Source organism: Chanos chanos, chromosome 9 (genome assembly GCF_902362185.1).
Source record: "Chanos chanos chromosome 9, fChaCha1.1, whole genome shotgun sequence".
NCBI classification, from domain to species: domain Eukaryota; kingdom Metazoa; phylum Chordata; class Actinopteri; order Gonorynchiformes; family Chanidae; genus Chanos; species Chanos chanos.
Window position 1 is genome coordinate 29,942,814 of NC_044503.1, and position 25,208 is coordinate 29,968,021.

The following is a 25,208-nucleotide window of genomic DNA, read 5'->3' on the forward strand; positions in this document are numbered from 1 at the left end:
CAGAGTCCTTTCTGTGTGGAGTTTGCATGTTCTCCCCGTGTCTGCATGGGTTTCCTCCGGGAGCTCCGGTTTCCTCCCACAGTCCAAAGACATGCAGTTTAGGTGAATTGGAGACACTAAATTGCCCTTAGGTGTGATTGTCTGTGTGTCTGCCCTGCGATGGACTGGTGACCTGTCCAGGGTGTTTGCCCACCTTTTGCCCTATGACCGCTGGGATAGGCTCCAGCACCCCCCGCGACCCTAGTTGGGATAAGCGGCTTAGATAGTGAGTGAGTATACAGTGTACATAGTGATTTGTTTACAGTATAAAAGAGTTAAGATACAGGGTTATAGGAGTTCCAGGTGGTATCAGATATTATTTTGATAACCAAGCAGTATTCAGATCCATACATTTATCTTAAAGACCAATCATATAATGGCTGAGAGCGATTAGCTTTGCTATAGTTAAAACTGAGATTTTGAAATGGCTAAAATACAGGTTGTTCTTGGTTCATAGTCAAGTTGAGTAGCATCACAGGTGGGCTGCTGGCTCAGAACAGGGGCCTGCAGGAGGTCCGGGCAGGAGGGACAGAAGTGTATAGGCCTCATTCTGGGAGCAGACGCTTGGGACTAGAACCTTGCAGAATTAAATGCCTGTTTAAGATCAGTACAGTGATTACCATTTCACAGCAATTAGAACAGGTTTTGTTCTGACCATGTGGGACACATATATTTAAAGTGCGCTGATTCACTGAAACAGTCCTCTCCATCTTTATTAATGTCATTATTTCCATATTACTCATCACCCTCATCTCCAATATCAGTCTTCTCATCTTCGTCTTTTTCCCAACATCATCTTCACATTCTCCAGCAAGATCCTTATCTTCATCTTCTTCACCATCATCCTCATTTTCACTGCTTTCATAATCACATCCCTCTCTGTCTTCATCATTTGTGTTATTTCCATCGTAACCATTATGGTCTGAACTCTCACAGTTACAGGCTCTCTTCTACTGTGTTATGAGGACTCACCACATGGAAGGCCATTTAAAATACAGCTAATACATAATCAAATGTTTCTGCAATGCCTTGATTTGGTAAAATAAGTCTATTGATATAAAAGGACAGGTGGTATGGGGCAAAACGTTTACATTAAATACACAGAAATTAATCTGTACATTAATCGAGATGAAATGGGTATTATCCTGTTAGTTGCTTATCACTTGTAGTTTTTTAGGAAAAGATTAATCGTTGATCTGTACTGTTTAATCAGTAATACTTGATTAATCTGTGACAAAAAGTTTTTTTGAAGAATGCTGACCCCTGCTGGAGTAAAATGGCGAGCATGTCTAATAAAACCAACAACTATTTTAAAGAAAGTCTCTTACAGAAATCAAATATTAACATTCATGGTTAAAACAAAACCCCTCTCATATTTTCATATGGATATCAGAGTTCATTTAAATGAAGTCATTTTTACACTGTCATCCAATCAGAAAAATAACCTTCATAAATAGTTCTAAGGATGAATCTTAAAGAAAAACTGTAGACTTGCAAAAGAAACCAGAGGGCAGCTAGTTCATTTTGATTTGGCCTTTCATAACTTAATTAATTAACAAGGACATCTGTGTTGTGTTAGAAATAAGACTCTGTTGTGAACAGTATGTCTTAAAATCAGTTATAGAGTAATCAGATAAATCATGAAGGTAAAACTGTCCCAAATTATAATTTCTCTGACTGGAATAAGGATGAAGATGTCAGAGCAGTAAAAAAAAAATCACTGAGGTTTATGTAATGAGATTCAGTCCTGTTAGAGTTCAGAGTTCAGTATTTGACAATGACTCTTTATAAACACTACAGAAAATTTTACTGGTATAATCCTCAGAGGACAGCCTTTACACTCATCAAAGAAACATGGAAAGACTTTTTCTACAAACATGTGTGTTTGAAAATGTCTCTGTGTGCTATGTAGAAAGTCACAGAACGACAATATTTCTCAGTCCAAACTCCACTGTGATCCTGTGGAGTGTATTATTTACTGTGAGGTGAGTCCAGTTCTGTGCTGGAGAATGCGAAATTTTTTCATCATCATTGTCCACAAACTCCAGAGAGACCATCCCATCCTCTGAACACACAGTGTTTGTTTGAACACACTGTGTTATCACCTCCAGGATCTAATGGATAGTGTCTCTGACCACAACCCAGCAGTGTGTCTCTGACCACAACCCAGCAGTGTGTCTCTCTGACCACAACCCAACAGTGTGTCTCTGACCACAACCCAGCAGTGTCTCTGACCACAACCCAGCAGTGTGTCTCTGACCACAACCCAGCAGTGTGTCTCTGACCACAACCCAACAGTGTCTCTCTGACCACAACTCAGCAGTGTCTCTCTGACCACAACCCAACAGTGTGTCTCTGAGTTAAAGCTGTCAGAGCCCAGCACACTACAGATACATCAGATCAAATTTGTCTGTATTAGCATGGATCTCCTGTTTCCTAGTTTATTATGTATGTAACCTAAAACCTACATACCAAAGGAATTTTTCTCATCACACAAAAGACACTATTATGATATGTTGTAAATATACAGTATTGACTATGTAAATGTATGTATGGATCTAATGAGGGAGTAAACTGAAATTAAGTTGATATCACAAGGCTTGGAAAGAACTTAATTTGGTCTCGTGTTTTAAGCCAATTTAACCTGTGTAGTCATCTGAATGACTCACAAACAAACAAATGAATGAATAAATAAATAAATATAATTACACATTTGAATGGTGGCAAGGGTTATATTGCATGATGTGATACACAGAACTTGACTTTCACATGAATGAGCCTCCAGTCTGGATTTTTCTGAAACCTTCACACAAGTCGAAAACCCTTAATGGAAATATTATTTTTGCTCAGTTTTTGTTCTATTGTGTTGTTTCCTCTTGATGAAAACTGGTGCGACAACTTCACACTTCGAGTTAACCGTTCTTTTTTATGATGGACTGATAGATAAAAAAAAAAAGTCACAAAACAACTCACAATAAATATATTGTTCTTAATGATGTGTGAATAAGTCCTCTATGTGTGTCTTCCATTGGTCCTATGGGTTCTATAGGGTTCATACCTTTATTTTTGGGTTGTTACCTTGCCACCCTCAACACTGAAAATCTCCTAGTTGTTTTCCCATCTTATACCTAACGTACATGTGAGATGTTTGACTTGCTTATCTCTTGCTCATTTTCTCCATGGGGGTTCAAGTGAGTCAGTGTTTCAGGGTGGAAGGTGACCTGAATGTATTCTGCCAGTTTCAGTAGCTGCCTAGGATAAATGCGTCTGCTAAATGAATGAATGAATTATTTATTGAAACTTTGGCCATTACTAAGTCTACAGTGACGTAGACATCACACTAGTATTCACAAAATCCTCTCCCTCATCCTCCATGTGATAACAAAGAAAATCAATGGACAGTTTTTAATCACCCGGTAGTGTGTGATCCAGATAGACAGACATGATTGGATAAGGTGAGAATGGGAGACACCCAACAATTCTAGACGTCCTTAACCCATTCTCCACACAATAAAAGAGTGAATTAATATACAGTGTGCAGTCATACTGGACCATCTGACATAAAGCTCCAGTGATGATTGGATCAGGAGAGAATGAGAAATCTCCTTTACAGGTGTTCAGACAGGTTTGGTACTTCAGTACTGCTCCTCATAAGTCAGAAGTCATTAACCCTGTGTGCAGAGACATGGGGGCAGAGAGCAGGAACCTCACTGATCTCAGAACAGCACAAACACACACACACACACACACACAAACACACACACTTTTTTTTTATTCATTTTCAGTTTCACTTCTTTATGTCCATCTGATAGAAACGCTTGAATCACACAAGTCAACATTTCTGCAGTAACTATGAAAGAGAGAGATTGAGCTAAATGCTTGACTCACACCACACAGTAACAAAGAGGACCTCATTGTGTGAGAGGGAAGGAGAGGGAGGGAGAACCAGATGGATGAATGGACAGGTGGACAGAAGGATGAATAAAAACTGATATATGTGATGTGAGAATACATAACCAAGAAATCAGACATTGCAAACAGAAATTTCATACTTGTATAAAACTGTTTCTCATTTACTATTACACCTCTGATCTAACTGTGCTGTTCCACTGTTACACAGACCCTTCACTTGTATTTACCTGTGAACCTGTCTGTCAGTCCTGTCTGGTGTATTTCTGTTTGTCAGTGTTTCCAGGGCCCTGACTGTGCTCCTGATATACCTGCTCTCAATAAAAGAGTTAAGTATCAAAGGTTAGTTAGTATCAAAGAGTAAATTGTTTTAAAACATCCTTCCATTCCAACATTTCAAAACTAGACGAAAAGCAGATTCAAAATATAAGATTCATATGTCACTACATACAATACTTCTTATGGTATGAGAGATATGTGCTGCAGAAATATCATCAAGGCAAACAAGATAAATAGATTTACATCAGATTTTAGAAAATCACATAATTGATCAGAAATAACAGTAATGACAGAAACAATAACAGTTCAAACATTTCACTTTAAACAGAGACTGTATCAGATCTAACTGCGCTGTTTCACTGTTACACAACACTTCACTGGTAAGATCCTAAGAGGACAGAGAGTACAGTAAGTATAGCAATTACAGAAGTAAACGTGTGTGTGAAGGTTGTGTAGGTGTGTGTGATTTAGAGGATCAGAGAATGCGAGTTCTCATTGGGCTCAATTTTTGAGTGTGTAATCTAGGACACAAATACATGTGGTGCGGTAATTCACTGGGCTTCTTTCCATTACTTCTACACAGTCCTCCCTTAATCAATTTTCCCATCTCCTGCTCTTTCTGTCTACATTATAAATACATCTGTTTCTTTCTCTAATATTTCACAAACTGACTCCATTATCTTTAAGGCAGACCAAAAAAAAAAACTCTGCATGTGTGAAATGTCACCTGAAGTGTCACCTGAATTTTCGCTATTCGCCTTAATCTAATATTTGAACTCACCGTATTGAAAAATCTCCTCCATCTTCTCCCAGAATCTGAACTTCAGGTTACCAAGGTGCTTTGCCAGGTGCTGACCGTCTCTTCATCTTGTGGAAACTGGGGAAGTTTCTCAAACTCTTCTCTAATCTGTGTCTCTGTGTTTTTAGCCTGAGTCTGAAAGCTCCTGAGCCTTTCTGTAATTTATATTTCGTTTTGTTTTTTTTTTACCCGGCCTATATTTGGAACCAGACTTTATTTGCTCAAACACGCAGCAGCCCTGACTATGATTTGAAACCTGGCCATTAGTTGAGACCTGGTTTTTATTTGAGAATTTACAGTAGAATCCCTGCTCATCCTCACTGTTTTTTCACTGGGATGTTCTGCCCTCTGCTGTCGTAATGAGGTATGACAATCATATTTCACATCAGTGCTTCTCTCACTTCACCTGTAAACACAAACACAATCTCATACATTTATAGAGGACAAAATGTGAACAGAACAGCCATCTCAAAAACAACCGCATTTACACAGACTTGTGCACAGTAAACCTGAAAACTCAAGGTGCAATGTCTAATGTGTCCAATCAGAGAACACCCTGGATCCACCATCAGAGTTGAGATTGTGTGATGGAGTTTTCTGGAAAAGACACAGAAAGATGGATGAGAGAGAGCTATTGACTTTTTGTCCTTCACTGACTCATTTTACTCCTGGATCTCAGTGTTAACAGACAGACTGATTAAAACAGGAACCTGTAAACTCTGATTATCTGATGTTCTTGGACTTGCAGTAAACCACTCAGTATAAAGAACTGATCCAATGACAACATAATGGAGGATTAATAATGGCTTTATTCAGACTCATCACACACTATAACATATACAAGGTGTAATGCTGCAACTGAGTTGCAATGATTGTTTAATAACAGTCTCTTTATCGATGAGGACCATTTCTGCAGTCATTCTGATGGTGAGTCGTTGATTATTTTGAAGGATTTGTTGATTTCGAACGCCGGTTCTTGATGTGCAGGGACGTCCACAACGTTCATCTTCAACATCCTCTCTACCTTCACAAAATCTCTCGTGCCACTCGAACACACATGACCGTGACATGCATTATTCCCCATAAACCTCAGTTAGCGTACGAAAAGATTCAGTTGATGTTTTGTTCAATTTCACCAAAAATGTCAAATTGATGCCTCGCTCGATTTTTGAACTGACCATTTTTACGTCACGTCAGAAAAAACATGTCTACTTCAAGCGATGCGTAACAGTGAACCAAAGATGTGAGCAATATGAAACTTTCAGGAAACTTTGCTTATATTTATTCAGGGGTCAACGTATACCACATGGTTCACGCATGTGCGCTGTGGTTTGACTGACAAAAGCAAAGTCTCGTTATTTAATCGCCACACCTCGTACAGTGTGTTTACAAGCCAGTCAGTGAGACATACAGCATAATTACAGCCCAAACCAAACACATACATTACACACAAATCCAGCCAAGGTAACATTCTCAGTGTGTCAGAGGAGTTTTTAAGTAATATGGTTACTGCACTTTATGACTAAAATAAAGTCAAACACAACTTTAAATAAAATCTGTGAGATTTTCAGAGAGCCCCGATAAGGAAATTGTTCCTCTTTTCAGTTAAGATATGTACAGTCAACTTTAAAACATAAAGAGAGAATAAGGAAACTTTTACATTATCAAAGTGCAGATCTCTGTCCTGGTATGTGAATGAAAATCAAAGACACTGTTGCTATGATACTGTAGTTTAAAAACGCTCACTGTTTGGTATTAGAAATAAGAAACTGATTATCTTGACCTTCATACACTTTTAGAATTAGACCTCATAAACTGATGATGATGATTTTCACATCTTTATTTTTGAAGTGGAATTTTTTTTATTGTGCTTTTGATCTAAGTGTGCTATTCCACTGTCTCGCTGTTACTTTTCACTGGTAAGACCCTCAGAGGAGAGAGTTTACAGTGATTATAGAAGAATGGAAACATTCTCTCAGTAAAAGTGTGTGTGAAGTCATATATGTGTGTGTTATTTAGAGGATCAGAGAATGAGAGTTTTCCTCTGTCCCAGTCCAGTTCCACTCTGATCCTCTGGAGTTTCTTATTCACTGTCAGCGAAGTTAACGACTCACCGGAGGCCTGTGACTCATATTGACCATCCATATACCGAAGACGCCAGACACCAGTTTTAAAGAATGTCTTTCCCTTCCTCTGGTTTGACTCTGTGGTCACACCTGAGGACCAGTATGTATTCTCCCCAACATCAACATCCCAACAGTGTGTCCCTGAGTTAAAGCCCTCAGAGCCCAGAACACACGAATATTTATCAAATCTCTCTGGATTATCAGGAATCTGCTGATATTCTTCACTGTCTCTCACACTGGTCAGATCGTCAGACAGGACGAGTCGTGGTTGTGCAGTGTTGGGGTCCAGAATCACAGGAGCTGAAGAGAGAGAACAGAGACAGAGGGAGAATTTAAATATTCAGTGTGTTTACATGTTTATACTGTTATTAGTGTATCTACATGGATTGTTGTTGAGACACTGATTAGTAAAGAAAACAGAAAAGAAAGAAAATGGCCATCATTTATCAATCTAATGCAGAGAATAGCGCAGATCCAAGCGCAGAAATCATCTTACAACAGAGTTCACGAAACATTCGTATCTCGCAAATTACAGCGAAAGAATGATTGGGCGTTGATAAATGTGGCAGCCGAAAACGATCATCGTTTAAATATTACACCCCTACATGCTCTCTTAAATATCACACCCCTACAAGCTCTCTTAAATATCACACCCCTACAAGGCCTCACACCTTGAGTTTACGACATGGAGGGGTGTAATACATCCAACAAGATAAAGATAAAGATGAAGAAAAATAAAAACTATGACATCGCAAGTCCAATTGAACCAATCACATTGCAAATCGGTTACCTATGGAAGCCCAAAGATGCCATGAATTTACATTTAATTTAAATTCCATTTTCTCATGTTATTTTTCTCTGTTTTCTCGAGATCTCGACTCATTTATGTCATCATCATGAAATAACGAAACGTTGTTTTCTCGAGATAATGACATAATTAATTCAAGATATCGAGAAAACAAAGTAAAAGACAAATTAATCTTACAACAAATAAACTGTAAACCCCGTTCATTGGAAACCTATTTATGTCAGGATATATGAAACATACTAGTCGATGCAGGCTCTTATAGAATAAAATATTTTCCCATAGGCTGCATATTTTTCAGTGATGAATAAGTGCCTGCATATGTTTAAGATGCCAGTCAGAAGATATATCTTTTAACAATTCTCAGACTCGTCACTATGCTGCACCGCAAATCCATGACTCAGACTCTCGCGTACACAAGTTGAGACTTGACGAGAGGTTTGCTCACGTCCATACTGATAAATGCCGAGCTTTGCATGGAAATGACCGTATGCTCAGTTTTCTGTCGTACCTTCATTTCGTAAATGAGAGCCAATGAAACCAATCCTAAACTGAAAACATTATTAATAGAGTAGCGGTTTGTATAATAATAAGTCAATTGTGTAAGTACAGTTATGCCATTACTGGGCTTATTCAGCCAGGGTGTGTGTGTGTAGAATGAATAACAGTAGACATTCTCACTGTCTTTTTTCGTCTTGTTACCTGATATCTCATTATTAGTACATAAACTCACTGTATTGAACAATGTTCTGCATCCTCTCCCATACTCTCAACTTCAGGTTGCCCAGGTGCTTTGCCACATTGATCAGTGCTCCTGAAAGCATCTCTGGATCCTGCAGTGTGCACTGGGCTCTGGAATAACATTCAGGAGTCAGTGCTGCTGTGGGTTTTGTATCACAGAAAAAGAAGAGAGTTAAGAGACAGGTTACTTACCTTTTCTTTGTGCCCTCAAAGTTCTGTGAAAAGAGATTATAAATAAATAAATGCCTTGATCATCAGGTATCAACTGAATGTTTGTGACGTATTAGAGAGAGAGAGAGAGAGAGAGAGAGAGAGAGAGAGAGAGAGAGTGGTTCTTACTTTTAGGAGCAAAATGTCTTCAGCTTTTATTTCCTTTTTCATAAATCTGATTGTGTCTTAGAGAGAGGAAATCTCTCTACTCATCTCCTCAATCTTATTCTTCATCATCTTTGACTCTTCTGCTCCTCTTCCTCTCTCAGTGCAGTTATCCTGACTGTCTCTTCATCTCGTAGAAACTGATGAAGTTTCTTAAACTCTTCCCTAATCTGTGTCTCTGTGTGTTTGGCTTGAGTCTGAAATGAGGAACATTAAAACATGTTTGATATCACTCTACACTGTTTGAATTTATTAGTTTTTTTCTGATTGCTTAAGCACTATCTTTGAAACTATAGGCTATTTTTTTTACAAAACTCTACACACTTACCACAAAACCTTACACCAAATCAGCGAAACATTATACATCTCTTGCAAAGGCAAAGAATTCTTGCGAAACTCTTCAAAACGTTGTTTTTTGCGTCAATACAGAACACACAAACCAGCTACGAATAAGCACACAAAACACGCACTGATAGTATAAATGAAAAACACTTGTGGCTTTAGCTTTTCCTGTGTGCAGGGTATAGCAGTTTACAATAAAGTTTTGTCAAACATGTAGTAAACACACACACACACAGGTATCCAAATGTGTAAAATATGGATGTGCATTCCAAACATAACACACTATCAATACAAATAAAGGGGAAAAGTGATTTTTTTTTTCATCAAAATGTTCTAACTCTCCTCAAACAACAAAAGTGCAGTAAACATATCAAAAAGAAAGAAGGAAAGAAAGAAAGAAAGAAAGAAAGAAAGAAAGAAAGAAAGAAAGAAAGAAATGAGGCTAAATCTCACCTTCTTTGTGGGTCTGGCCATTTTGTGGGACTAACATTTTGAATGAAGTTCTAGATTTGTAATAATTATTCTCACCTTAATGTGTTCTGCTGTTTCATCACAGGTCAGTCTGACTTTTTTAAAGGTCCTCAGTTTCTCCCGTAAGGGTTTCAGTGCAGTCTTCAATTTCTCCTGAAATAAATCAGTATGTGTTTGGAGAAAGTCTCCAGTTGGTTTCAAGTTGGATTCTGTGGAGTGTGTATGTGTGACATAATAACCATATCTCTGTAAATTACATTAAGTCACATCTAACCCAAATACAGTGGTTTAAATAACAATATAACATAACACCTTAAGTGTGTTGATTTTAATGCTCCACACATTTTAAAGCATTGAACTAAAAAAAAAAAAACAACAACCCAAAAACAGATGTTTTGTATGTGCAGATGTTATATCCCCGATTTCACAGTATCTTTTAAAATTGATATCATGTCTTTGTTTATATGGTCTTGTATAAACAAACAAACAAACAAACAAAAGATTGAGTGTAGAGTTTTATAACCACAGTATTTGTCTTACCCTGCTCTCATGTGCAGCTTCATCCACTGGACAGAATTCATGGTTTTTGTGGTTTTTCGAATCCCGACACACCAGACACACAGGCTGTTTATCCTCCAGACAGAAGAGTTTGAGTTTCTCACTGTGCAGACTGCAGAACTCCTCAGACCCTGATGAAGATCTCTGACTTCTCTCCTGTAAGAAAGTCTCACACAGGTTCTTTAACACAAGGTTAATAGGTGGTTCAGTTCTTGAAGATCTCCTCCTACACAATGGACACTCCTGAGTTCCTTTACTCTCCCAGAACTGCCTCAGGCAAACGTTACACAAACTGTGACTGCAGGACAGGACAACAGGATCACTGAATATGTCACAGCATACAGGACAGGAGAGATCCTCTTCTCGCTTTGAAAATTTGGAAGCCATGGTTTTCTTTTAAAAATGTGAAAACGTAAATGAGGAAAACCGCGAGGACTCCCTAAGGCACTTTGACAGGTCTGTCTCTTAGGTGACGGAAGAGTCAAAGTCTAAGCAGGATCAACTTCTGATCTTTTATTGCTTAATCACATATTTGGTCTGAAATGGACTTTGACTGATATGATATCATGCATTATTATGCTGTCTCGCTAATACGCACATCATGAGAGAAATATCTTAGTGTTTCATTGTAGTTTAACAGAGTTTTATTTCCCCCCTGTTGGACTTCTGTGGCATAGCGGCTTGTATGGCTAATTGACCTTCCTTTGACCTGTCACCTTTTGATGATGTCCTCAGAAGCAGCTTGTGTAAAGACACCCTAAGAAAAGCATGGTTGCATGCACTTGTTCATCTTGTTCCCTCTGTCATTCATTCAAGCCTGTCTAAGCATGGCTAGCATGTTTAGATTTCTTATGTGCGCATCTTATTGTATGATAGGGTATTTATTCATGGCTGAAGGAGTTTGCTACAATTGAAATTCCCATGTAATTTTGAAATGGTCTGTATATTAGGTCCCAGATAATGATAGTAGTGGTATTAACACATAACAGTAATTTTTTTTAACAGCTATAATTTACTGTACACATTGGGTTCTTTTGGTTTATATTTCCATATTATTTTCTGTTACAGTTTTACCTTTACCAGTTGTTTCATTCAACAACTGAACTGAACTTTCTTTTTTTTTGGTGAATGGGAAATGAGTTAACTGCGTGTTGCATTATTCATGTGGTATGAGGAAGACAGAACAGTCGAATGACATCCTCACTCAAGGCTGATCTTAAACAGAGTGGAACAGAGGGACTGGTTCAGTGTCTCCACACAGCGGTAGTGTTGGAGAAAAAAATTGTTTCTTAGTTTTATGAAGATCACTGTAACAGTTGCGTAGCCATTTTTTATGTGAGTTAATTGATGCAATTGTTTGTATTAAGAATTTTTAGATATATAATCGTTCGTATTAAAGTAAATGGTCAAGTTCTTTTTTTAAAGAAAAATTAAATTTGACGGCTACATGGTTTGTTTTCCCGTTCATTATAGGAAGGAATAGAGCGATAAAGATTGTTGATAGATTCTGATTATTTTCATTGAAAATAATGAGCATGACGGAAATAGGGGGCGTTACAGAATTTGCAAGATGTAACCAGCAGGTGCACTCATTGGATAAGGGATGAGACAATGTGTGTTCCATAAGAATTTGCTATAAAAATTGCACATTCACTTCATTTTCCCCCCGTTTTCCATTGCATTGCTCTGCCCTCTTCTGTCATAGCGAGGTATGACAATCATATGTCACATCTGTCCTTCACTCCCTTAACCTGTATACACAAACAAAATCACATGCTTTAAAGGGGACATAATGTGTATGGAACAGTCATCTCAAAACAGACACCCTCAGACTTTAGCTAGAAGGTACAGTAAACTTCAAAACTCAAACAACCGATATCTGGCCAATATTTTGGGCCAATATTCATTTATCATATTTGGCTGTTTTAATAAGAAAACTAAATAAAGGGAATTATAATGAATTTGTTTTCAAATACCTCCTACAAGGAACAACAGGCAATATACCTATAATACCTATTTAATAATACCTGTTTACTTATTGAGTAAATATTCTTTAACAAACTTAAAAATAGAAAAAATCTGCCTACGCAATGTGGAAAAAACCTAAAGAGAGAAAAAAAACTGTTTAAACTAAGAATCAGGGCTTGACACTTACTTTTTCCCCCCTAATGATCACATGTGCTCCTAACTTGAAAAATTTAGGAGTGCATAAAGAACTTTAAAGGAGCAATGAAAATTGATCAGATCATGTGTTTTTACTAAATAAAAGGGTATGTGGAGACATTTACAAGCAAAATGATTTCATTTATTTGAATACAAAAAGTATACTAGGTTTAAAGTATTTCTGCCTCAAACTGTATTTATTTAATAGTTATGTAATTATTTGTATTTTACACCATCAACTGTATAAACAGTATAAATGGTATGAACACCTATACAATAAAGTAATTCTTAGTTTTAAATGCCAAAAAAAAGTCTGTTCAGTCCATTTAGGAACAAAGGACATCACTGGTCCAGCAGCTTTTCTAAGCAAGTCATCCGGCCTGTTTTGAGCTCAACCAGCGGTCTAGAAAAAAGTGGCGTCCAAAGAGCCCTTTGTGCAGACGAGTGGACCATGTGATTTTTTTCAACGTACAGCATTGGTTCATCGCAGCAACAGTATCATCATCAATGTTATTGAATTGGTATTCGATTGTGAAATTAAGCTTTCAATTATTAGGATGGGTGCTCGGTTGCAATTTTAAAGTTATTGTTACTGTAATACAAGAAATTCAGATGTTAAAGCGGCCTGCTTTTATTATCATTTAACAGAAGCAATTTTGCCAATAAACGCAATTACACTTTTTGAATTTCAGTAATGAAAGCCTCTGTTGCTCTCCATCAAGGCGTCATAAATTCGTGCATAAGCTAGGAATAGCTTTCTTTTGTGATTCTCAGTCCTGGACAAAACATGTCCAAAAAGTCTCCGGTCTGGATGTCACGCTGGTGGAGTGGTGCAGGACCCAAGTGCAAGACACTGATGAAGGTGACAAAAAGGAGGACTTTACTTACAAAATGAAGATTAAAATACAGGTGCAAATAGGAACCAAGCCGATAACAAAAAGGTGCAGCAAAACAGTGTGTATAAACACAAACAACGATAGACAAAGGACAAAGCAAACACAAGGGCTTAAATGCAGAGGGAGAACTAAACAGGGCAAAACATGATTGGTACAAATTAATGAGGTTAATAAATGAGACAAACAGGAACAGGTGAGGGTCGGACACAGACACAGAACAGGAGCACAAAAGACAGAACAAAACAAGAGTCCAAAATGGAGGTGCAGGCTGTGACACTGGAAGCTGATAAAAAGTGGAGTGCCAGATATGCAAGATAAAACTTGCGTACCATCACTCAACAGCAAATTTGGGAAACCATTTGAAAAGTGTAAGTTTATTTCTGAATTTGTAAAATGGCTATGTTCGTAAATTGAGGTCTACAATATCGTTGGTTACGTGTAAGTTTAATTTAGCCTACTGGCAGATAATCACTGTATTATTTGTGAATGTTTAGGTGCATCCTCAGTTGCAAGGAATGCCAACCGTCGACACCGCAAAGACAGTGAACTCTGGATCAAATGATGTAAAAAGTGTCTGTTAAAGATTGCTAAACTTAAAAAAGAGTGTGACTTGCAGTTTCCCATACCCACCATCTCTTCATTCATATTACTGAATAGAAAGTAGAGTCTCCCAAAACAACAGGCCAGAACAATGACATCACATCACAAACATTCAAAGCTTTGTTCAAAAAAGGTTTGCTAAAATTCAATTGGCAAAAAAATGGCATTAGATGCAGCCCTAGTTGTGTTATCAATTTTTTTTTTGTTATTGAGAAAAAAAGTAGAGGCTGCTTGGGCTGAATTTCGTAATACTTTTTATACTCCTAAATACATTTTGCAGTTTGCACACATCTGTTTTTAGTTGCAAATGCAAGTGCACTGTCGAGCCATTATAACGTGTTCAGACATCACATAACACTTCTCAATAATCCTACTTTCGGAGAACCAAGATGTAATCTCGGCAAAACCGATATGAGGAGGCAGATTCCGATTTTGGACCGATAAACGTCAAAAGGGGCCGATAATGGCCAATATATTGGCAAAACCGATACATTGTCTGGTTGAGATGTGTGATGGAGTATTCTGTAAAGGACACAGACAGTTGGACGAGACAGAGCTGTTGACTTTGACCTTCACTGACTCATCTTACTCTTGGATCTCAGTGTTAACAGACAGACTGATTAAAACTCTGACCTTCACTGACTCATCTTACTCTTGGATCTCAGTGTAAACAGACAGACTGATTAAAACAGGAGCCTGTGAACTCTGATCATTCTGATGTTCTTGGTTTAACCTGCAGCAAATCACTCAATATAAAGAATTGATCCAATGACAGCATAATGAAGGATTAATAATGGCTTTATTCAGACTCACCACACACTATAACATATACAGTGTGTTTACAGTCAGTCAGACATACAGCACAATTACTGTCCAAATCAAACACATACATTACACACTAATCCAGTTAATGCAGGTAACATTATCAATGTGATATGGCTTGAAAAAATTGATATGCTTACTGCACTTTATGATCAAAATAAAGTCAAACAGATCAGTCAGTTTAGCCCTGATAAGGGCTAGTTCGGGTTTAGTTCAGGTATGTACAGTCAACTTAAACATAAAGAGAGAATAAGGAAAGTCCTAAATTATTAAAGTGCAGAAGTCCGTCCTGGTATGATGTGAATGAAAATCAAAGACACTGTTGCTAGGATACTGTAGTTTAAAACACACATTGTGTGATCTTAGAAATATGAAACTAATTATCTTTACCTTCGAACACTTTTAGAATTAGACCTCATAAACTGATGATGATGAATGCCATATTTTTGCTTTTGATGTGAAATTTTTGCTCAATAATTGTAGTACATTTGCTCTAACTTTGCTGTTTCACTGTTACACCACACACCAGTGGTAAGATCCTCAGAGGAGCGAGTTTACAGTAGTTATAGAAGAATGGAAACATTCTCTCAGTAAAAGTGTGTGTGAAGGTGTAAAGAATGTCTTGCCTTTCCTCTGCTTTGATTCTGTGGTTGCACCCATGTTTCAGTGTGTGTTCTCCCCAACATCCCAGCAGTGTTGTGCTCCCCTCTCTGAACTTTAAGGTCACACTGGAAAGGTACATAAGTTGCCTCCATTCTCTTTATGTCTTTCCTTTCTGTGGTTCTGAACACAGCAGGACTGACTCCATAATGGTATTATAGACTCCAGTACATGCTGCAGAATCCAGAAATGGTTTCAGGAGTACTGGCCAATGTGGCATTTAGAGTCTGGGAGAAGATGCAAGAGATCAGTACAGTGTGTTTTTAGGATCACATTACAATTTGAATGTGCTGTGGTGCTTTCAACTGCACCTCCCTCTCTGCACCAACCTCTCAAGATGTTGTTTTTACCTGATTGTTGACTAAGCGTCTCATTATCTAATCATTTTCTTTGGTTTGTCTTCCTGTGTAAATATAAACCCATTGTTTTTCTGTCTTCCTTGCAAAGTCTCTTACTGCTCGTAGTGCACTGAGCTGTAGTTGCCCTGTTTAGATTTACTGTACTCTGTTAGTTACCTTGTTCCTGTTAGCCTCCCTGACCCTTTTAGCTTAGCTGTTCTGTCTAGCTTTGTTGTGCGTTGACAATTGCCTATTACTGTTACTGTCACTGATTCATAGTCCTGCTATCAGTAGCTTGATTATTGCGTTTTTAAGCTGGCCTGTTTAGTCACTCTGGTTTTGGATTACATTTTGTAATAAAGACTGGCACATGCATCTCATCTCATCTGGTATTTGTGACAACTAGTCAGTTTTAACACATGAGCATGCACACACACACACACACACACACACACACACACACACACACACACGCACTATGTATTGGCAACATCTTTTTTGATAATAGAGTCTGTTCCAAAGACAAGGCTTCCTGTTTCATTTTCAAGAAAGAAAAGGAAAAGAAAATAGGAAAAAGAACATAATATATGACCGATTTCTTTAGGGATAATCTCAGTTATATAGCATATTGAAGTATTAAGCAGATTATATGGTTTAAAGCTTTTAACATTGTTAAAGTAAGGACATTTGGACTGCAAGTACTTGGGATGTACCCGAATCCAAATACGTTACTCGGGAAAGCACGAATAATGCAATGGAAATAGATATTTCTCTTATCCAAGGTCGCTTGTTATTATTCGGGAAAAACATGTCTGTGCGTGAGCCATTATGTTTCCTAAAATTGATTCATATGTGATATGTGATGCATTCCACTCCTAACTTACGGGGAAATTCAAGTGTATGTCACTTTTGGTTCCAGTCATTGCACATGTAAGGCTGATGGTTGACAATGCAATGTAAAACTGCGTCTGTACTTAACGGTTGCAATGCATAGCCGGTTAGTCTTTAATAACACAAATAACTGCTAGCATAAAACAGTGGCAAGATGACCTTATTTCTTTCCATTCAACTTTTGGTGGCGTTACGGCACTCTTAAGGTCTCTTGGCTGTTGCTGCAGTGTTAACAGTAATGAATGAGATGCAGTTATGGCGTGATAGTGTACATGACCATCAGATGGTGGCATGCGAGAGGGCAGAACTTAAAGAAAAGGGTCAAAGCGATGCAAATGCAAATACACACACAATGAATGGTGACTGAGGAAAGTAAAAACCAAATCCCGGATATTTTTGGCGTTTTAGAAATCCCGGCCGAGCGCATTTTTTGGGTCTGAAAAAGAGGACGTATGGTCACCCTAATTTTTGAGAGATTTGAGGTGGTCAATTCAGGCAGAAATTGAATCATAGCACATGATATGACAGCTGTCTCAAAATGATGCCTATGGACAGTCTCATACGGCCATTTGAAAACAACAGTATTTTCGTATTAGTTGTGAATCTGTGTTGGTAGACTCTGTTACATTAATCATTGTTCCCCCAGTGCACAGGAACTCTGCTATGAATTATTTCTTACTAACTAGATATTTAATGAACACTACACTTTTTACTGATCTTTCTAAATAAACACAAACACACGCGTGTGCACAGGCACACATACACAGACATATGTTGCGGAAAAAGACAGAGACCAAAACAGGGAATCTAAATTTGCTGATGCTTTTATTGATTTCAAATGTGATTTAAAGACAAAAATTGAAAGAGAAGAAAATCAGGAGTCATTTTCATGAGGGTTTTTTTTTTTTTTTTTTTTTGGGAACCAGTACAACAGTTCATTTTTTTTGTTTTTTGTTTTTTTGGGGTTTTTTTTTTTTTTTTTTTTTTCATTTTCGTTTACAGTTTTGATTTGTGATTTTCTGTTGATAGAAAAGGAGGTGAAATACAATCATAGTCAATCAACTGTTGAAGGTTATTAGAGGCTGCCAAGATCTCCCCATTACATCTTCAGGCTGCACACAAATGGGAGTCTCACTGAACAAGGGATATCATTTCAGCCTGCAAAAGAAATGGTCAAATTTAACTTAAAGGAAAATAACAACACAAAGGCACACTCCAGAAATAAAAGAACCAGAATAAGACAGAAAGAAAGAAAGAAAGAAAGAAAGAAAGAAAGAAAGAAATAACAGTGCACATGAAAATATTGGAATTTTAATTTGTTCCTTTAAATGAGCCTACTGAGTGTACAAATTGTCATGGCAAGGTGTATACTTAAAGTTTTTTTTTAATATTCACAGTTTACTATCAGCACCTCTGAATTATTTATTCAGATGTCACTTTAATAAATGCTCATGTAGATCCCTGCATGTCAGCAAATCACACATGACTGACACATCTGTAGTTTGTGTTTATTGTTCTTACTGAGTGATTATAAAAAATTGTTGCTAAATCATACCCATTCCATGGATCCCCATGCAATGTTCGCGGCCCCCAGCATTGTTAGGTTCACCCCTATGCCAGCCAGAGTAATCAAGGTTGGACCCATCACTCCACAGCCACACTCCCTCCTGTGAAATGATTGTCAGGGATGATGACCAGTAGAAACACCTACTAATATTAACCACACCCTAGCTAGTTCTTTGTGTCTGAGTTTGTATATTGTCAGTGAGTATGAACAATTAATTTATTCAGTAATAGAGTTCAGTCCAAGTTAGAGTCCAAGTTAGAGCTAAACTAAAGTTAAACTAAAAAGAGCATGCCTACAAAGGGTCAGAAAGAGCACATGGTTTACCTTAGAAGCATCCTGCGCTCCTATCCAGAAGTGGCCACGGTGAAGGTTTGCCCAATGCCTAAGCAAATTCTGCTCAGTTGCACTGTGCACAGATACAAGATTGGCTTCTCGTCTCAGACATTCTCTCTGCAGGGGTTGATGAAGAGACATGGAAAGGGCGGCAGATTTCATATTAAAATAAAGATATTTGGACTCCGAAAGTTTATCGTTTTGACAGATGTGAATATATAGAGTTCAAGACGTGGGTTTTTAGTCACTACAGTCATATTTATTGATCAGTGAGGAGCAAGTGAGTTGGTGGGACAAGAAAATGGTTGTGGTAAATGAACTGAAATAAAGTTATAGAAAAAGTATGATTTTATTTTTCTTGATTTTGCTGTGGATCATTTATATTTGTTAGAATGTAATTTTAATCTTATTTGTAAAACATTACACAAGGAGAGGCTCATTGTGTCTTTTCTGAAATAAATCCTCTAAATCTGTACACACTTTTAAGTTTCACATTAATATGAAGCTTTTTCTCATTCAACATCACACATTTGATCTAACTGTGCTGTTTCACTGTTACACAACATTTCACTGGTAAGATCTTCAGAGGAGAGAGTTCACAGTTATTATAGAAGAATGGAAACATTCTCTCAGTAAAAGTGTGTGTGAAGGTGTGTAGGTGTGTGTTATTTAGAGGATCAGAGAAAAAGAGTTTTCCTCTGTCCCAGTTCAGTTCCACTCTGATCCTCTGGAGTTTATTATTCACTGTCAGTGGAGCATATGACCCTCCTGAGGCCCATGACCTGTATTTACCAGCATCATCTATCTCAATATACCAGACACCGGTGTCAAAGAATGTCTCTCCTTTCCTCTGATTTGACTCTGTGGTCACACCCAGGGTCCAGTCTGTACAGTTCTCAACATCAACATCCCAGCAGTGTGTCCCTGATTTAAAGCCCTCAGAGCCCAGAACACATAAATATTCATCAAATCTCTCTGGATTATTAGGAATGTGTTGTTTGTCATCACTGAATCTCACACTGGTCAGATCCTCAGACAGGATGATCCATGGTGCTGCAGTGTTGGGGTTCAGAATCACAGGAGCTGAAGAGAGAGAACAGAGACAGAGGGAAAGATCGAATATTCTGTATGTTTATATGTCTATGCTGTTGTTAATTTCTCTCCTTTAACTTACCTTCACATATTACTTTGGAATAGGAGGGACTGTCTGGTAAAGCAGAGATGTCCTTGAAGAGTCAGTATAAAACTCTCCCAAAGGTAACATGTCAGGTTATTCATATTGGTCTGATTTATTTTACTGTGCTGCATATACACGTTCTGTGTATTTGTGCCTCTTCCAAACAGGAGGTGTTTGCATTGCATAGAGGTATGTTACTTCTAATTATATTGCTTATAATCAGAAGTGGTTTATTTTTACTAGTTTTAAGTCCAGTTTTGCTCATTCACTTGTATTTTCTTTCTTTCTCTGTTATTACCCATCATCGTTTTATGTTAGTTACGTTTGATTTAGTTTCTTCCAAATACCTTCATAACAGAGGACCCAAACTGTCAGGGAAAACTTAGGATTCAGTTGCAGACTCACCAATGAATGAGTCTGAGATGTTTATTTTGCCAGGCAACAGTCTTTCAATACACTTGACAGAAAGCGGAATCCAAAAAACAAGCAGAGGTCATACCACAGAGCAGTCAGAGGCAGGAGAACAATCCAAAACAACAGACAAAGGCAAATTCCAGAGACAGGCAGAGGGTTCAAAAAACAGGTGCAGGGCAAGACAGGAAGGCAGGGGTAGCAAAATCCAACAGGCAAAAAACAGTCAAAAAACAGGCAGAGGTCAAACACGGAAGGCTATCAGAATAACAGAAGGTTAATACTGGAGGGAAAGCAGTACGAACTGACAAACAAAGGGTAGAACAGGCAGGGTTTAAACAGACAGACTAATACTCCAACAAGAGACAGGTGAGCACAATGACACAACAAGTGAGGGGCGGGGCCAGAACACATTGAAAACCAAAATAAACAAAAGCACATGACAAAAAAACAAAAAAAAAACAAAACAAATGACAGCCAACACCAGAAATGACCAGCAGGGTCACAACAGAGAAACCAGTTCATGCAGGAACCCTGCCACAAACTGCCTGTTGAGTCACTGGCACTTATGTGGTCCTAATGCAGGCCCATTGTGTCCCCAGGTCTTCAGTAACCTGTCATCTTTATGTCATCTTTGGGTATGTTCTGTCTCATCCCTTTTTTTATTACTGTTTGTCGTGATCCAGTGTGTTTCTTTACTCCAGGCTCTGAGTAGAGTCTGGCCATACTGGTGGAGGGGGTTGACAGCATTGTGTCTTTTCCTTTGTCACTTGCATGTTGTATGACAAAAACAGCTTTTGCTCACTTTATTTGCATAGTTTATGATCTAGGACACAAGTATGTGTGGTGTGATCAGTTACCTGTGTTCTTTCCCTTATTTCTGTCATCAGAATCCTCCTTCAATCATTTTCCCCCTGTACTTTCCGGTAAATGTCTCCTGCTCTTTCTGTCTACATTATAATATATGTATATTACGAATACATCTGTTTCTCTCGTATTCCACAAACTGACTGTCTCAATCCCAGTTTCTTTAAGGAATAGACTCTGTCATCCTACGTTCAGATCAATATCTGATGAAAACTTTTAGTGACCGTACGTGCCGTGGTAAAATGTCCGCTTAAGTTGTTTGAATTTTCCCTCTTTTTGTCTCAATCTAATATTTGAACTCACTGTATTGAACAATGTCCTGCTGCATCTTCTCCCACACTCTGAACTTCAGGTTGCCCAGGTGCTTTGCCACATTGATCAGTGCTCCTGAAAGCATCTCTGGATCCTGCAGTGTGCACTGGGCTCTGGAATAACATTCAGGAGTCAGTGCTGCTGTGGGTTTTGTACCACAGAAAAAGAAGAGAGTTAAGAGACATGTTACTTACCTTTTCTTTGTGGCCTCAAAGTTCTGTGAAAAGAGATTATAAATAAATAAATAAATGCCTTGATCATCAGGTGTTATTTGAATTTTTTTAAAAAAGGGAGAAGGGGGGGTCAAAAACAGAGACAGTAACAGTACGTGTGAGACCTGTTTAGGTTCTTACTTTTAGGAGCAAAATGTCTTCAGCTTTTATCTCCTCTTCTATGGCTCTGATTGTGTCTGAAAGAGAGGAAATCTCTCCACTCATCTCCTCAATCTTCTCCTTCATCACCTGACTCTTCTGCTCCTCTTCCTCTCTCAGTGCAGTTATCCTGACTGTCTCTTCATCTCGTAAAAATTGATGAAGCTTTTCAAACTCTTCCCTAATCTGTGTCTCTGTGTGTTTAGCCTGAGTCTGAAATAAGAAACATTAAAACATTTTTTAAAATATTTTATATATTTTTGTTTGAAATTGTAGGATTTATAACAATTATTCTCACCTTAATGTGTTCTGCTGTTTTATCACAGGTCAGTTTGAATGTTTTAAAGATCTCCAGTTTCTCCTGTAAGGGCCTCAATGCAGTCTTCAGTTCCTCCTGAAATGAATAAGTAGATTTTTAGAGAAAGTTTCTGGTTTCCAGTTGGACTCTGTAGAGTGTATATGAGTGATATAATGACTAGATCTCTGTAAATTACACAATCATCTGACATGATAAATGAATGAGCATTTTAGTGGAACTGACCTGATCTGCACAGATCAGGCATACTCATTCATACATGCACACACACACACACACACACGCACACACTTTATCTTACCTTTTACTTCTATTTAATGTCAGCAGCAGAGTGATTAGATTCTGTTCATTTTATTTCTACTACTTGTTCTATTTCATATCAAATGTATTAAGTCTTCGTTCATTCACTCATTTTCAAAGTTGCTTATCCTAATTAGGGTCTATCCCAGCGTTCATTAGGCGAAAGGCAGGGAAACACCCTGAACAGGTCACCAATCCATCGGGCAGACACACAGGCAAACACATTTACACCTAGGGGCAGTTCTCCAATTTGCCTGACTTGAATGTCTTTGGACATAAAACACCTGCACAGCAAGATCCCTAGCTGGAGAATCGAACCCAGAACCTTCTTGCTGTTAGGCGACAGCACTACCCACTGCACCACTGTGGATCCCCTGTGTTAAGTCTTGTCTAACCAAAATACATTTTAAATAGTGATTTGACATAAAACCCTAAGCGTGTTGATTTCATTGTTCCCCAAATTTGAATTAATTTTTACAGTACACAGTAGTCAGTAAAATAAATGTTATTTCTTTTTTTAAAAGTCTTTAAGCAATAGATAAATAAATGAATAAATAAATAAAATAAACAAAAATCAATGTAGTGTTTAAAAAACACAATAACTTACCCTGTTATCATGTGCAGCTTCATCCACTGGACAGAATTCGTGGTTTTTGTGGTTTTTCGAATCCCGACACACCAGACACATAGGCTGTTTATCCTCCAGACAGAAGAGTTTGAGTTTCTCACTGTGCAGACTGCAGAACCCCTCGGACCCTGCTGACGTTCCCTGAATTTTTCCCTGTAAAAAAGCCTCACACAGGTTCTTTAACATAAGGTTAAAGGGAGGATCAGATTTTGAAGATCTTTTCCTGCAGACTGGACACTCATTGGAAGTTTTATTCTTCCAGAACTGCTGCAGACAAATTTTACACACATTATGACTACATGACAGGAGAACAGGATCTTTAAAGACATCATAGCAGACAGGACAGGAGAAATCCTCTTCTGATGAAGCCATGTTTTAATAGATTGAAGCGACTCCTTCTATTTCAACTTTACTTTCACTTTCTGAGTTCTGGTTAGAAAACAAACTGCAAATTCACTGGATCCTCTGTTTTCTACCTGTAGTCCAAACTGATGTAGAGACTCTGTAGATCCTTTAGTCACTGTTTGTTCAACAATAAATAAACTCCAACGTACGTTCGGTTTAATGTGTGAAGTCGAGCTCTTCACGCATTTCAGATGAACTGACACTTCCTGACTTTCATCTTCCTCAGAGAGTGGAGTTTTAGATGAAGGATTCTGATTGGTTCATGTGTTTTCAAATATCCCCCTAGAGGATCAAGCGTTAAGCCTTTTTTCCAACTGTACATCCACTCAGCAAAAAGTTCATTTCTAGAAGAATGTTGATCGCTGCTGGAGTTAATGGTATAGTCTGTATAGTATAGTAGTCTGAATTATTAACTCAGTTTCTGCTTCATACTACACACACACACACACACACACATACATTAAGTCAATGCATGTATTTATTTCATTTTTAAAATTTCACTAATTTAGGTTCATCTGACAGAGACAGACAAATCACATTAGTCAACATATATGCAGTAAATAGGAGAGAGATGGATTGAACGAAATGCTTGACTCACACAACACAGTAAAAAGGAGGATGTCCATGAGTGTGTGAGAGCGAGAGAGAGGGAGAATCAGATGGATGAATGGGCAGATAGATAGAAGGATGGATAGAAACTGACAGATGTGCTCTGAGATTACGTAACCAGGACAAAGTGTTCTCTGGTTTTTGTTCTTAGAAAAAATAAATTCTTTGCAGTAGAAACAAGAAAAAGAAAAAGATTTAAAATGATACATTTCTTTAGAGGTCATCTATCTTATATGGCATATTGTGGTCCACAGTAGGTCATATGTTTAACAACTTACATTGTTAGAATAAGTACATATGGGCTGTGAATCTTTACTATTTTTCACAGAAAAGAACATGCTGTTTTCCAGACATGGATTTTGACAGTTTTTTTCTGATTGCTTCCTATCTTTGAAACTATAGGCTGTTTTTGCAAAACTCTACACACTAACCACAAAACCTTACACCGAACCAGAAAAACAGTATACATCTCTAGCAAAAGCAAACAGTTCTTGCAAAACTCTTCAAACTCTTGTAAAAATGATGTTTTTGGGTCAACCAACTACAAATAAGCACACAAAGCACCAACTACACACTGATAATATAAATGAAAAACACTTGTGGCTTTAGCTTTTTCTGTGTGCAGGGCATAACAGTTTACAGTAAAGTTTTGTCATACATGTAGTAAATACACTTACACACAGTTATCCAAATGTGTAAAGAATGGATGTGTATTCCAGACATAACACACTATCAGTACAAATAAGGGGGAAAGGTAATTATTTTTTCTCAAAAGGTTCTAGCTCTCCTAAAACAACAAAAGTGCAATAAAAGAAAATAAAAACATTTGTGCCAGAAAGAAAGAAAGAAAGAAAGAAAGAAATGAGGCTAAATCTGACCTTCTTTGTGGGTCTGGCCATAAGACTTCACTCATATCACATTATAAAATTACAAACTGAGTGTAAAGCAAAGAGCATGCATTTAGTTTGTCACACTTGGTAAATGTGTTGGCTGCAAGTGTTAATGGTTTCCGCGATAGTGCTTCAAGAATCACTGTTAGTGTTTAAGCATTCAGAAAATAATGTAATGACTACAATTATATTTATTGACCAATGAAGA

The 25,208-nt window shown here is 37.8% G+C and overlaps 1 protein-coding gene across 1 annotated transcript; it reads right to left on the reverse strand.

The window, feature by feature from the left end:
- Positions 1–6,913: 6,913 nt before the first annotated feature.
- Positions 6,914–23,468, reverse strand: LOC115820224 (tripartite motif-containing protein 35-like). Its single transcript, XM_030783709.1, has 7 exons — positions 23,076–23,468; positions 22,151–22,246; positions 21,835–22,065; positions 21,676–21,698; positions 16,084–16,089; positions 8,691–8,809; positions 6,914–7,452 (listed from the first exon to the last, which is right to left on the reverse strand). Exons 1-7 carry the CDS (start codon positions 23,466–23,468, stop codon positions 6,914–6,916), a joined length of 1,407 nt encoding a protein of 468 aa, XP_030639569.1.
- Between the last annotated feature and the right edge of the window lie 1,740 nt (positions 23,469–25,208).

What these genes read in the sequence shown, in the direction of transcription:
- LOC115820224 (XM_030783709.1), bottom strand. Translation starts at nt 23,468, where the DNA reads ATGGCTTCATCAGAAGAGGATTTCTCCTGTCCTGTCTGCTATGATGTC. An exon ending in AAGACATTTTGCTCCTAAAA is followed by an intron (nt 21,699 to 21,834) that starts GTAAGAACCTAA and finishes CTCTTTTCACAG; the next exon opens with AACTTTGAGGCCACAAAGAA. An exon ending in GCAGAACATTGTTCAATACA is followed by an intron (nt 7,453 to 8,690) that starts GTGAGTTTATGT and finishes CTCTCTCTTCAG; the next exon opens with CTCCTGTGATTCTGGACCCC.